This window comes from Callorhinus ursinus, unplaced genomic scaffold (assembly GCF_003265705.2).
Source record: "Callorhinus ursinus isolate GAN/ISIS: 27379988/994484 unplaced genomic scaffold, GSC_fseal_2.0 scaffold20, whole genome shotgun sequence".
Lineage (NCBI taxonomy): Eukaryota > Metazoa > Chordata > Mammalia > Carnivora > Otariidae > Callorhinus > Callorhinus ursinus.
In genome coordinates this window covers 21547169-21562009 of record NW_027397082.1, presented here as the reverse complement: position 1 = coordinate 21562009, position 14841 = coordinate 21547169, and the positions used below count along the sequence as shown (strand labels likewise).

General features: G+C 37.4%; 1 protein-coding gene across 4 annotated transcripts in view; it reads left to right on the top strand.

Annotated features, from left to right (window-relative positions):
• Nucleotides 1-14841, top strand: part of R3HCC1L (R3H domain and coiled-coil containing 1 like) — a 96949-nt gene that overhangs the window by 78692 nt on the left and 3416 nt on the right. For 3 of the 4 annotated variants that reach the window (XM_073904347.1, XM_025880440.2, XM_073904348.1), the window contains 4 exons: nt 749-924; nt 6040-6110; nt 6987-7082; nt 8161-8301. In XM_073904347.1, the coding sequence (XP_073760448.1) occupies nt 749-924; nt 6040-6110; nt 6987-7082; nt 8161-8301 (484 nt within the window). The remainder of the gene's footprint in view (nt 1-748; nt 925-6039; nt 6111-6986; nt 7083-8160; nt 8302-14841) is intronic. The other variant, XR_012381695.1, reaches the window with a different exon arrangement.

Here is a 14841-nt window from a genome sequence, read left to right as displayed (position 1 = left end):
TCTGTTCAGAGAGTTGTTGCTACTCTCTTCTTCGGTCTCCTGTTGAGTTCGTAGTATTCAGAATGGTTTGATCCCTATTCAGCTGAATTCCTGAGACCAGACGAAATCTAGGTCTCCTACTCCTCCGCCATCTTGCTCCGCCTCCCACCCATTACTGTTATTTTTTAAACTAATCTGCTATGTGGGAATTCCTATAGGTCGCTGTCATGCTAGAGACCTTAAATATAATTACTTCTACCACTCACATTTGTCTTAACAAATTCCCTTGTAAGCTACATACAAGAAAAGGTAGACTAACAAAGTGTTTTCATTTTTAAAATTTGTTTTGTTTTTGTTTACTTCCAGAAAAGAAACTGAGATGAGCCTGATAATAAGCTCAAATAAAACAAATGTTATTAATTCATCTCTTCAGCTATTGAAATTCATTTTCCAAGATGTACCATTTGTATCTCACCACATTAACCGTTCTGCATTTTCTCACACTCTGGTTGATAGATGCAAGTTAAGTTTCATGCATTGCCTCTCTTTGTTGCAATTTCAACACCTTTTTAAGTATTCCACATGTTAATATAAACTGGATGATAGACCTCTGGTCATTATTGTATTCTTGAACAGCATTAATACGGAGACAGTGCTAAAGGTTAAGGAATTGGAGTATGGAGACAAGGCAGATTATTTACATATGGTAGGATATTTTATAATGCTCTGGCTTGATGTAACAGTTACTTATATGCTTCTTCTTCTCTAGTTATCAGGCAATATGAAGAATAGAGAAAGCATCCAGGAACCTAGATTTGATTATTACAACCATGAAGTTTCTGATATTGACCTCAGTGATTGTGAATTTCCACATGTCATTGAAATTTATGACTTCCCCCAAGAATTTCGTACTGAAGACCTCCTGCGGGTTTTTTGCAGTTATCAGTAAGTATTTGCAAATAGCTGGGCATGTTTGGGAAGGCGGGATGAAATTTTCTTGAAATGTCTTCTGAAAAATCATCTCTTGTTTGCATATTCCCTGTTGTTCACTTTATTTAGCATCAGTTTTGTTTATTGTCTTTTCCAAGTCCTTTAGAAATCTGTATCAAGCCTGTCTTCTAAGTTCTTTAAAAATGCCAAATAGTCTTTCTAGACCCCACTTTGAGCATTTAAGAGTATTTTCAGTTATAACTTCTGGATGTGTTTGTGATGCATTTAGTCCATTTATAGTTATTATAATTATTGATATATTTGGATGTATGCCTGCCATCTTTTTTTGTGTTTACTTGTTTCATCTTTTTCTCTTCTTTATTGCCTTCTTTTGGATTGATGAGGTATTTTTTTCTCATTCGATTTTGTTTGGAAATGATACTCTTTCTATTCTTTGGTGGTTACTTTAGAAATTACAAAATGCATGCTTAACTTACCAATGCCTAAAGTTAGTATTTTTACACTCTTTCCAAACAGTATAAGGGCTTTTTAAGTCCATTTCCCAATTCCATTCCCTCCCTTTCCACCACCCCCAACTGATATGCTATTGAGACTGTTTTCTTTTTAACATTTTTTCTTTTTAAACTCCATTTGATGTTACTATTTTATAGAGTCAGCATTCAGATTGATCCACTTTCTGTGTTCATTTATATCTCTTGCATCTCATTTCTTCCATTTGAAATCATTTTCTTTTTGCATGGAACATACTCTTTTACCATTTAATTTAGTAACAATCTGCTGTTAACAAACTTGGTTGGGTTTTTTATTGTTTTTTTAATGGCATTATTTCAGTTATTTCATTTTTGAAAGACATGTTTGCTAGGTATAGAATTCTAGGTTGGCAGTCATTTTTCTCTCAGAAAAGTGCAGATTTATTCTGCTGCCTCCTGGCTTTCTCTGTGGAGAATAAGAAGCCTGCTGAAAGTTCACAACCGTTGCTTCTGAATGTAATCTATCTTTTCTCTTTGGATGCTCTTAGGGGTTTCTCTTTGTCTTGTATTGTGCATTTTAGTATGGTGTGGCTTTGTGTTTTTTAAATTTTATTCTTCTTGAGATTAATTGAGCTTCTTAAATCAGTAAGGATTTTTCATTGGTTTTGGAGAACACATAGTTATCTCTTCAGGTAGTGCCTTTGTGCCAGTCTTTCTCTTTTACCTTCTCTAAGATGCCAAGAAAATATATATTAGACCTTTTCACTTAATCTTCATGTTACCTCTCTTTTATATTTTCCGTGTTTGTCTCTGTTACATTCTGAATAGTTTCCTTGGCTCTTATTTCCAGTTCACTAATTTTTTCTTCAGCTGTGTTTAATTTGCTGTTAAGTCTGTTCATTGAATGTTTAAATTTCATTTATATTTTTCATTTTTCTAAGTTCTCTATTTCTCTTTCAAATCTGTACGGTCATTTTTTTAGTTTCTTGTTTTTTTCTAAAATATTTTCAAGATTTAAGAAATGTCTTAAATGTATTAAACATAGACCTTCTGTGGTTTGTGTCGGGTAATTCCTTTACCTGAAGTCTTTTTAGTTCTGTTTCTGCAAATTCTCACACATGGTGCCTTGCTTTTTTGGCGGTTTAGTTATTTTTTTTATTACTGTGAGCCAACTATTTTCCTTGGAATTTTATTTATGGGAATTGAAGTCTACAGTAGAAGAGGATTTCTCCTGAGAGGATACGTGTTTTCTTCTGCCAAGCACCAAGAGCCCAAAGAGTTCAGCAGCACTGTAAATTAAATTATTGATTTGAGGTTATTCTGACCACTGAGATAGAAATAGTCAAGTGGAGAACAATAAAAAAATGATTGTTATGTGTCAACTAGTTTAACAACACATATAAAGGTCTAGTCACTTGCCAGTCTTTGATGTGGTGCTAAGGCCTTTTTTATTTCTTTTAAGTTACTGGTCTATTGATAGAAGAGTTCTTGTATGTTATCCTCATAATATATCAACTAAAGTGGAGTGAGAACTTTAATGTACCTTTAGAGGCATCTGAGTGCTTACTCCTTATAGGTTAAAATGTTTTCTCTGTCTTTTTATAGCTGTCTTGCCCAAACATAATTGATAGTCATTTTTGGATTTTTTAGTGACTTCACCATTCTCTACTCTTCCAAAGCATTCAGTTAAGTTTTTATGGATACAACATCTTTTCTTTTTCACACTCATATTTCATTGTTTTAATTTTATTAAATTAGTGAAAATATAAATTAAAACTGATGTGAGTTTGAAAACAATTGCATTAACTCTTCATACATAGTTCATACATATATAGGACAAGGTAAAACAATCAGAAGTATACCTCTGTATCTTTAGTTTATAAGAAGAAAATAAGCTTCAGGAATAAAGAAACAATAAAAAATAAGCTTCAGAAAGAAAGTTATTAGGGAAAAGATCTTAAGGATCTGGGAGAAGTCAATGCCAAGAAGGATTATACTTTAACATTCTAATCCTGATACGAAAAATGAACTAGGTTTTTTGTCTGATACTACACATTTAAATTTAAAATTCCATGCATGTAGATCTTGAATTTGTAAGATTCTGTGTCAGTTAGGGTTTAACCCCCCACGTCTTACAGAGCCAGATAGGAAATATTTTAGGCTGCTCTGCCATCGTTGCACAAAAGCAGCCACAGACAGTATGTGAACACATGACCATGGCTGTATTCAGTGAAATTTGTTGTACAAAAACAAGGGGCGCCGAACCATTAGAGATGATGGACTCTGAAAAACAAACTGAGGGTTCTAGAGGGGAGGGGCGTGGGGGGATGGGTTAGCCTGGTGATGGGTATTAAAGAGGGCACATTTTGCGTGGAGCACTGGGTGTTATGCAGAAACAATGAATCATGGAACACTACGTCAAAAACTGATGATGTAATGTATGGTGATTAACATAACAATAAAAATCATTAAAAAAAAACAACAAGGGGCGCCTGGGTGGCTCAGCTGGTTAAGCGTCTACCTTTGGCTCAGGTCATGATCTCGGAGTCCTGGGATCGAGCCCTGCATTGGGCTTCCTGCTCAGCGGGGAGCCTGCTTTTCCCTCTCCTGCCCCCCCCCACTGCTCATCCTCTCTCTCTCTCTCTCTCTCTCTCTCAAATAAATAAATTCTTAAAAAAAAAAGCACCCTGTTTTTCTATAAAGTTCCAGAACAGGCAAAATTAGTTAGCAGCCATGTACCTCACTTAAATTTGGATGGAGGGGAGGGTATCAGTTCTATAGCTAAAAGAAATAAGGGGGTGACTGGATCCTGGAGGACAGTTAATCTTTCCAAAGACCTTCCGCTAAATGTATTGGGTCAGTCAGTCAGTCTGATATCAGGGCCTGTTCCATATAGAGTGCCTAATAGATTTTAAAAAGCAGTCAATGAGCTTAAATCTCAAATTAGTACTACCTTAGATTGTTATTAGTAATGATTTTTAAAACCAAGGTTAGTTTTGTTGATGTCTAGAATTTCCTAAAGGCTAGTTAATTCTTATGAATTATTAATTTCCCTTTGCTTTGTTTCTTCCTAATCTTACCTGCAAGACCATTTTTCTGTCAAACCCAAAAACATTCCCAAAAGAGGAGAAGCATTTTAAAGGATTATGACATTCCAAAGTCTAAAAGGCTCTCCAGATCCCATCTAAGGTCTTTTTCTAAGCTTTTTGTAAACTCTTATTATACAGGCCCTTCTGCTATTGAACTTTTTCAGTCTCCAACCCCTGTGGTCATTTTATGCCATGGTCAAACTTACCCTTACATTCAGGAAATTCTCTAACCTTCAAAGCCTCCTTCATTCCTTTTTTCCTCAAAGCATTTTTTTTCTTGACTGAAGGAAGATATTTTAGCTGTTGTCTCTTTTTCTTTCTTTATTAGTGCTTTATAAAAATAAAATCAAGGTCACGGTGCAAAAGCCTATAATAATGTCTGAGAGGTACCCGAGTCAACTTTATATTTTAGTCACCATGTTTATCAGTATTAATAATCTTTCTGATGAATATTGCTCTTAGTCATAAAAAATGAGCACCATTCATTTATTAAATGCCTGTAAGTGCTCAACACTGTGCTCTTTGCCTTGTCACAGATGATCTCATTTCCATTTTCACAGTAACTCTGTTTGGAAGGTGCTATGCCCATTTCTACAGATGAGCAGACCTAGCTTCAAGAGAAGTTAAATCTGCCCAAGATCTCAAGGTGGCAGAACCCCGAGTCCTTTTGTATCTGACCCTCAGCCCCATGCCCTTTCTACAGAACTATGTTGAATCTGTGAGCAGTTTTTAAGTTCCTCGCTGAAAAAATGTCATCATTTTGAATAGTTATTGTGCTCATTCTCTCTCTCTCAAATAAATAAATTCTTAAAAAAAAATATAATAGCTCTGCTCCAGAATAAAGGTGTTTTTAATAGTCATTCTTTTGATTCTCTCTAATCCTGTCTGATGTTTCTCTGATCCTGTACCTTTTATCCTGAATTTTTCTGACTTTGCCACAATTCTTTCCTGTTTTCCCTTTCTTACTTCCTTTCTACAGCTAGAAATAATAGGTCAGTCTCTCTGATTATAGTTGTCTTTTTTCTCAATTACTTGGTTTTTTTTTTTTTGTTTTTTGGGGGGTTTCTTTTTTGTTTGTTTCTTGCTTTAAATGACCTGTCTCCCTCTCTTTCTCTCTCTCCGTGTGCCTACATTTGCATGAAATCCAGGTGACCTTCTCTGCCTACCTCCTCTTCCAATATTCTTTTGCCCCTCCTCTGCTTCCTCCTTTCATTTCTTCTTCTTCTGTGCCCGTAAGAGCATCTCTTGTAAATAGTGCAATAAATACTTCACCTCCCCAAGGGACATGTGAGGATTAATTAGTTGATGTCTATAAAATGGCTGGGAACGTAAAATACTCCCAGGTATTTCTTTATGACGGTATTATTGCTTTTAGAATTCAGTGGCTTCTTCTGTCCTCCAAGCTGTTTTTTGTGTCATTATCCCCATTCCACCTGTGTGCTCGTTGAGTGTTTATCTCATCATGAAATGCTTTATGAGACTCTATTTGAAAGATGTTTCATAAAAGTAAATTTTATTTTAAGAAATAAAATTGTGTTGTTTTGTTGCAGAAAGAAAGGATTTGATATTAAATGGGTGGATGACACACACGCCCTAGGAGTATTCTCCAGTCCAATTACAGGTATTCACCCAGTGGATTGCTGTGGTCTTTCCTTATTGTCTATTTTCTCTTGCTACTTGTTCTTATTTCTCTTGTATTCTAGCCAACTGGCATTTTATTCAGCCAGTGTAGGTAAATGGCAGATACAGATTTTTGAGGCATAGTACTTTGTACCCATGTGCTCTCCCTCTCCCTTTCCACCTTAATCCAGTCGTAATTTGGAGAGAGAGCCAACTTCCAAGGTTACGTGCTATATAACTGTCAGTTATGATCGTACATAAACAGATTATAGGTAGAAATTTAAGAAGCATTTTGTGATTTTTTTTTTCCCCACCCAGACAAATGAATTTGAAGTAGCTCTTGAATCTTTCCAGTGCGAAATTATAATACCTACTTTCTGAATATATGATTGGGCCTTTTCACTTATATCATTAGCCTCATGATAGACGTGATACAGAGGCATTCAGAGAAATTAGAGATGTTGGTTCCTCTCTGAACCATGTAGAATAGGGGTCTGCAAACTGTAAAGGGCCAGGTAGTAAATATTTTGGGGTGTAAGGTCTCTGTCACTACTTAATTCTGCTGTTGTAACAAGGAAGTATCCCTAAACCAGTATTCAAACGAATAGAAATGGCTCTGTTTCAGTAAAATGTTAACAAGAACAGGTGGATGGCTGGATTTGGTCACAAAACTATAGTTTGCTGATCCCTGATATAAAATAATCACTTGCCAAGCTGTTCATGGATTTTCTAGAGCTGACCATCTCTTTTGTTTGCCATGAAGAAAAAAAGGTGTAACATCTAGACATCTAGGAAATACTGAGAGCTAGCCTTAAATTTTCCTTTGTATCACTCTTCTTCATATCTTCTGCTTTCTTATATTTATTCCTCTTCACAGCTCGTGATGCTCTGGGTAGTAAGCAGACTGTGGTGAAAACCCGGCCCTTGTCACAGGCCACAAGAGCGGCCAAGGCCAAAGCCAGAGCGTATGCCGGTGAGCCAGTCATCTCAGGGGCTTTTTCTTGTTGGTAGCTGTGTTACTGTTTTTTCTAGCACTTGTACCTCATCTAGAGTTCTAAAGGCGTATCACTTTTTTATTTTTAATGTTAAAGGAAGTACGTTTTTTAAAAATAATTTTTAGTGTTATGTTAATCACCATACATTACATCATTAGTTTTTGATGTGTTCCATTATTCATTGTTTGTGCATAACACCCAGTGCTCCACGCAGAATGTGCCCTCTTCAATACCCATCACCAGGCTAACCCATCCCCCCACCCCTCTCCCCTCTAGAACCCTCAGTTTGTTTTTCAGAGTCCGTCGTCTCTCATGGTTCGTCTCCCCCTCTGACTTACTCCCCTTCATTCTCCCCCTCCTGCTATCTTCTTTTTTTTTTCTTAACATATACTGCATTATTTGTTTCAGAAGTACAGATCCGTGATTCATCAGTCTTGTACAATTCACAGTGCTCACCATAGCACATGCCCTCCCCAATGTTTATCACCCAGCCACCCAATCCCTCCCACCCCCCACCACTCCAGCAACCCTCAGTTTGTTTCCTGAGATTAAGAATTTCTCATATCAGTGAGGTCATATGATACACGTCTTTCTCTGACTGACCCATTTCACTCAGCACAACACCCTCCAGTTCCATCCACGTCGTTGCAAATGGCAAGATCTCATTAAAGGAAGTATGTTTTTAAGGAAAAGACAAAAGGCTATTTTGGAAATACGGCATCTGAGCAGCCACTTGGAGAGAGGAGAGAGTGGAAGATACAGCCAAGCAATGCAGCAACCATTTTCTGATGACATCCTTCTCTGGTTTACCTCAATGTTGAACTGTTTGCAAGGGTCACTGTAGAAATTGTGTTAATACAGATAACGAAGCCAGGGTTGTTTGTATATTGCCATGTTAGTTTCCTCTGATCATCATCTATTGGCCTGTGTTAATTACTGCTGAGGCAGCCCTTGTTAGTCTATTTTATATGTTAATTACAGAGTTAAATCATTTGGTGCTAGATTTCTCTTCCTTACTTGCTTCTGCTCCCCCCCCTCCGCTTTTTTCCCTTTTAGAGTTCCTGCAGCCAGCCAAGGAGCGTCCTGAGACTTCGGCAGCCCTAGCCAGAAGGTTAGTCATCAGTGCCCTTGGGGTTCGAAGTAAACAGAGCAAGACTGAAAGGGAAGCAGAGCTCAAGAAACTGCAGGAAGCTCGAGGTGAGTTGAAGTGATGGTGTTCCTCTCTAGTTCTCTAGACTCACTGTAAGGCATGTGTTTAAAAAAAAAAAATGAATGAAGCCCACTCCATTTCCTAGAAGCCTCTCAAGTTTATTAAAATTGTTTTCATGCCTTATGTTTAGAGGGAAGACATTTCAGGATTTGTTCTCCTGTTCCACACACCAAGCCATCCTAATCCATGCTCTTTAATTGTTTTCCAAGAGATAGGTTTGGGCTTTTCAGCTCATCATCCATGGCTTTTTTCTATAGTTCTTGCTCTAAAGTCTGAGCAAAATTTTCCTGTGAAGACATAGGAGTCTCCCAGGCAGAAAACATTTGCTGTGGTTTTACGGGGCCATGATTGCCATGATATTATCTAATGGTTTAGGTTGCAAGTAGAAGACAGATTAAGGAAAAGTCAGCAACTGACATGGATGATAGTAACTGTAGGAGGTATTTTTTTCTCTAAAGACAGTCTTGGATGGCTCCATTAGAGTACATCTAGATTAACCTATCTTCTGATTATTTCGCAGTACCTGCGAGTTCTTAGATTTCCACTGATCCACAGCAGGGTTTTTTTTTCCCTGTAGTTTGGAATTTAGGTTAAAATCTCTCTCTTTCCCTCTTTTTAGGCTGTTGACTTACATGTAAAGGTCAGGGACTCTGGCTTTACACTTAAGGACTTTTTGTCAACCTTCCAGGCTTTAGTCTCATTGCCTGAGCCCACGAACTCTGGAATCTGCAAAGGCAATTTATTCTGAAAATTCCACTTACCAAAAAGTAACTTCATTTTTCCATTAAACGAATTGAAGTTTCAAACTCCTTGTTTATTGCCGGTCTAACAAGGCCATTAATACTTCCTGTCCACTCTGTTGTGGTGATAGCAGGCAGCTTGCGGACTCTAAGCTGCACTGGCCAGATAACCAGTGACAGAGTGTGTCATGGCAGGTGCTGGAGTTTCAGCGTGGAACCCAACTAATTTTTGAAACCTTAATGATTATAATGAGGCAGTTTTGATTTTTCCAATGCATGTTCACTCAAAGGCCCTTTACAGACCATATAGAAACTGTTTTTTTATAGATGGCAATAATAGAACTAGAGTAAAGGTGAATGTGTAATATCCTTAACCCTTTAGTAGTTGGTTATCTCTGAAGAAAGTGCTTTCTCTCTGATAACCACAATTATCTCAGAAGATCAGTAGAGGGAGAAGATCCGACTCTTTGTGCAGTGTCTCATGCCTCCCTACCCTGTGCGTGTCACATTAACTGGAATGCTCTGTGTACTGTGGCAGGCATTTTGCACAGGTACGTTTTGAGTATTGCCCTCTGTTTTTCTGTAAGTGCATTAGCATACAGCTTCATTTGAAGTATTTGATTTAAATGCCCACTTACCCAGCGGACATTTCAGTGATGTAATTAAAAATGGCTCAGTGAGTACTCTCTTACTTACTTTTTAAAAGAAAGCCTTTAGGGGCGTCTGGGTGCCTCAGATGGTTGGGCATCTGCCTTCGGCTCAGGTCCTGATCCCGGGGTCCTGGGATCGAGCCCCACATTGGGCTCCTGGCTCGGTGGGAAGCCTGCTTCTCCCTCTCCCTCTGCCTCTCCCCCGGCTCATGCTCTCTCTCTCTCTCTCTCTATCTCAAATGAATGAAATCTTTAAAAAAAAAAAATAAAAGAAAGCCTTTAGTTGTGAATGAAGACTCACTTTGGTGCTGAGGATGTACAGATTATAGAAGATTCTTCCTTTATTATGCTTCATAGCTCTCCCATTCTTCTTATGTGAGAAAACGCATATGGAAGATTCCTGATATATTTCCTTCTGACTTCTTTATGCTTTAGGCAGATATTCTTATACCTGCCTGCAAAAGAGTTTTTTCATTAAAAAAAAAATTTTTTTTTCCTGTGGAAATTAAAAGTACCATTTAGTTATTAAACAGAGCAGATATTTTTGTTCCACATCTTCTTCCACTGTGGGGGGAGGGATCAGTACAGCGTAGTGGATAACATTAGGTTGTGGCATCAGACTGCCTAGGTCTCTCTACAAGCTCTACCATTTACTGTCTTGGTGGCCTTGGGCAGATTACTTATTCTCTGGAGGCCTCTGTTTCCTCATCCATAAAAATGGAAATGAAGTGAGATAATCCACAAAAGATGCTTAGTCATCTTCGAGACCCATCGGAATGCGTGCTCTCCTGTTTCTATACACCTGTAATAAGTATATGATGAATGTTAGCTGCTGCTGTTTTTAGTAATAGTGGAAATATTGTATGGTGAGTCTAACACAGATTCCAGTGCATGTTTTTTTTCAGTACTTTTTTATTTTAAATTTCCTGTGATACTCTATCAACAACATTTGGCATTTCACTAGGTACTTGTCCTCTAGCATTGTGCTCTTATTTGGGAGAATTAGATGGAAAAATTTTGTTCCTTTACTTAAGACTTACAATCAGCTGAGGATATCTGCCTTCAGTAAGGAAGAAAATATGATTTTAAGCAGTTGTCTCTTCTCACTTCAGTTCTGAAGAATTTTTAAATTTCAGTAGAGTTAACATACAATGTTAAGTTAGTTTCAGGTGTATGATACAGTGATTCAGCAATTCTGTACATTACTCAGGCCTCATCAAGATGAGTGTACTCTTAAATCCCCATCACCTATTTCACCCATCCCCCCACCCACCGCCGCTCTAGTAACCATCAGTTTGTTCTCTATAGTTAAGTCTGTTTTTTTTGGTTTGTCTCCTTTTTTTCTTTGTTCCTTTGTTTTTTAAATTCCATGTATGAATGAAAAATCATATGGTATTCTTTTGCTTAGCATTACACTCTCTAGCTCCATCCATGTTGTTGTAAATGGCAAGATTTCATTCTTTTTTATGGCTCGATAATACTCCATTGTATATATATACACCACCTCTTCTTTATCCATTCATCTATTGATGGATGCTTGGGCTGCTTCCATAATTTGGCTTTTGTAAATAGTGCTGCAGTAAACATAGGGGTGCATGTATCCTTTCAAATTAGTTTTTTTTTTTTTTAAGATTTTATTTATTTATTTGACAGAGAGACACACGAGAGAGAGAACACAAGCAGAGGGAGTGGGAGAGGGAGAAGCAGGCTTCCCGCGGAGCAGGGAGCCAGATGCAGGGCTTGATCCCAGGACCCTGGGATCATGATCCGAGCCGAAGGCAGATGCTTAACCGACTGAGCCACTCAGGCGCCCCTCAAATTAGTTTTTTTTTATTCTTTGGATAAGTACCCAGTTGTGTGATTCCTGGATCATATGGTAGTTCTATTTTTAATGTTTTGAGGAACCTCCATACCATCTTTCACAGTGGCTGTACCAGTTTGCCTTCCCACCAACAGTGCACAAGAGTTCTCCACATCCTCACCAACACTTGTTGTTTCTTCTGTTTTTGATTTTAGCCACTCTGGCAGGTGTGAGATGATATCTTATTGGGGTTTTGATTTGCATTTCCCTGAGGATGAGTGATGTTGAGCCTCTTTTCATGTGTCTTTGGCCATCTGTATGTTGTCTTTTTGGAGAAATACCTGTTCAAGTCTTTTACCCATTTTTAATTGGATTGTTTTTAGTTCTGAAGATTTTAAGAATAAAAGCATGACGAGGTTTTTGTGAGTAAAAGGTTGGGAAAGCAACTCCAGGCAATGTAATAAGTTACGATAATTCCATGATGAAAGATAAATTATCTCCAGTTTAGAGCTGGCCTAGGGAAGTGAAGTACCTGGCCTAAAGTTACCTGGTTGGTAAATTGAGAGGAGGCATTTGAACCAAGGCCTCTCTAATTAAAACCCATGCTCTCTCCACAATACTGTAATCTCTCTTGAAGGACTTTTGTAGTAATTAACATTTTTCCCCCCAGGGGAAAAAAAACAAAAGAATTTTTAAGACCTTTAGAAAGTAAAATATGGCAAGCTTTTTTTTAGTTATCTGTTCCAATGGTTAGCAACTTTCACTGTCAAAAAATTCTTCCCTAGGTCTAACTTAAATCTGTACAATAGTTTAAGCCAGTTCCCTTTTCTTTTTTCCTTTGTAGAAATAAGGAGCATATGGACACCATCCTGTTCTAATCTTTAGAGATCAAGGGCAGATTATTTAGGAATAAGGGAATCTCGGCTATCATAGAGTTTTTGCCATTAACTTTAGCTGTGTTGCTACAGATTCGTCTCTTAGACTCTGCTCTAGTTTCCAACAAAGCAAAACTAATGCCTGACTTACGCTGAAGAATTTTTTGTGCAGAATCTAAGTTAACGTGTAAAAACGTTTATTTAGAAAGGTGCTTTACAAATTCAGGATACTATTATTTATGTGACTCTTAGAAAATTAGTGTTTATTATAATGAGACAGTAAAGAGAAATATGTGTTATGTACTGCTGCTTCCCATCCATTATATGACAAACAGTGCTAATCAGTCATGACACTCTTGTGAGTTTTGACTTGACCACTGCCAGTTGATCAGAATTAGCATGGAAATTAAAATCTGTGTGCCATCCTGATACAGGTACTTTTATAAATAGTACTATAGAATAGATAGGCTTTCCCCCCCCCTTCACTTGAGGAGTTCTGCTGTCTGGCATAGTGTCTGGTTCATAAAAAGATACTCAATATGTATGTTCATTGAAGAACACATGACTGACATTCATCACTTTTTCTTCATAAATCTTATTTCATTCATGATTCTACTCTGAACTCTTTTAAGTCCTCTATATTTTTCTTTATAAAACCCAGAGTTGAACACTGCATATGAAAACCTAATTAATGAATTTGGGATTTGTGATTTTGAGTTTTAAATACTTCCTGCTAAGTTCCCTCACCTTACTTTGGTCTTCTTACCCTTTTAAAGAGAAATCTATGTCTTAGTCCTTCATTAAAAAGGAGATTCAGGGGCTCCTGGGTGGCTTAGTTGGTTAAGTGTCTGACCCTTGATCTCAGCACAGGTCTTGATCTCAAGGTTGTGGTTCAAGCCCTGTGTTGGGCTCCACAATGGGCATGGAGCCTATAGATAGAGAAGGAAAGTAAGAAATTTTTTTTTTTTTAAAGGAGATTGAGAAAGTAACATTACCCTGGGAAGAATCAAGAAAAAAGTACCCAAATCATTTTAAGCAAGTCATATTGTGTATATCTGGAGGATAAGAACTTCAGTTTGTAGGTCTTAGAACATAGGGACGTGATTTTTAGTCAGCAGAGCGCATAATAGATCAGAGCCACACAGAGAGCAGGAAATCAAAGCATAGATCATCCTTGATCCTTTGTATTTGACTTAATCATGTTTTAAGCTAGTGATTCACACAAAACAATAAAACTACATTTGAAAGACCAGATTCAGGAGTATGTATAAAATTTCCCCATGTTTGACTTATCAAAACACTTGATTCCCACCTAAAATTGGAGATAGAAGATATCATTACTTCTCAGAATAAGCTACTCTCTCATTTTCAAACATGTCAGAATTTTATTTCATAACTTCTTTCCATTTTACTCCTGGGGATAGGTGATTAATTGGCTGGTTCTAAAAGGCATCTTTTGGGTCACAGGCCTGAAGGGCAGAGTAAGTAAACAGTGATTTGATTCCCTAGTTCGCTTAATTAAATCACTAAGAACTTAAAAGTAAAATCATCCCTATAGAATACTTAGTCAACTGTAATAAAAAAATTTAATCACAACTGCTACCTTTTGAAATCCTATTTAGGCATTCCATTATTCTGCCTTCAAGGGCTCTGCTGCATTGCTGACTCATAATCTAGGTCCTGTGGCATTTTCTGTGTGTCTTTTCTTCCCTAATGTGAAATGCCCTTCATTCTACCCACATTTCTCTTTTCATCTGAATGTGATCTTTTTCTCTGGGATGCAGTATTTATGTGTGTTTTTGCCTTCGCCTTCTATTTAGTAAATTTATATCCCTGACCTATATCATAGATGAAAATGTTAACCCTAGGATTAACTGACCAGTTTACCAACTATTGCTAAATAAATAGCACATAGTTCTTTGTACTGACACTTAATACATTGATGAACGTTCCACTCTCCACAGTTATAAATGCCCCCTTAACCCTTCTGTGATCCAGACTATATATTTCCCAGTATATTAATGATTATATAAATACTTGGTAAGCCTAAAATCTAAAACCTTGCTAAAATTAAGAGGTTACTTAAATTACTTCTCAGTCTATCAGGTCTGTCAGTCCATAAAAGAAGGCAATTAGATGAGTTTGACCAGACTTGTACTTCCAATCTTCATGTTGGTTATTACTCTGTAGGTGGCTGCCCGGGAATTTTGTGATGATTTTTCTCCATTATTTTCTTAGGTGTAGAAGTAGATTTTGAAAGTTTTAATTTACATCCCTTTTCTTTATTTTCTTTTGAAATGATACCAAATTGGCCCTTTTTTTCATCTTCAGCCCCTTCCGTTCCCTCAGTGGTAAGTGGTAATTCAGTCACCTCATTTAATAGAATCATTTCTGCCAGTTGATTTCTCATACTGGGAAATGAAAGTCTGCAGGGCCAGCTCATGTGTGCTGTAGGTTAATC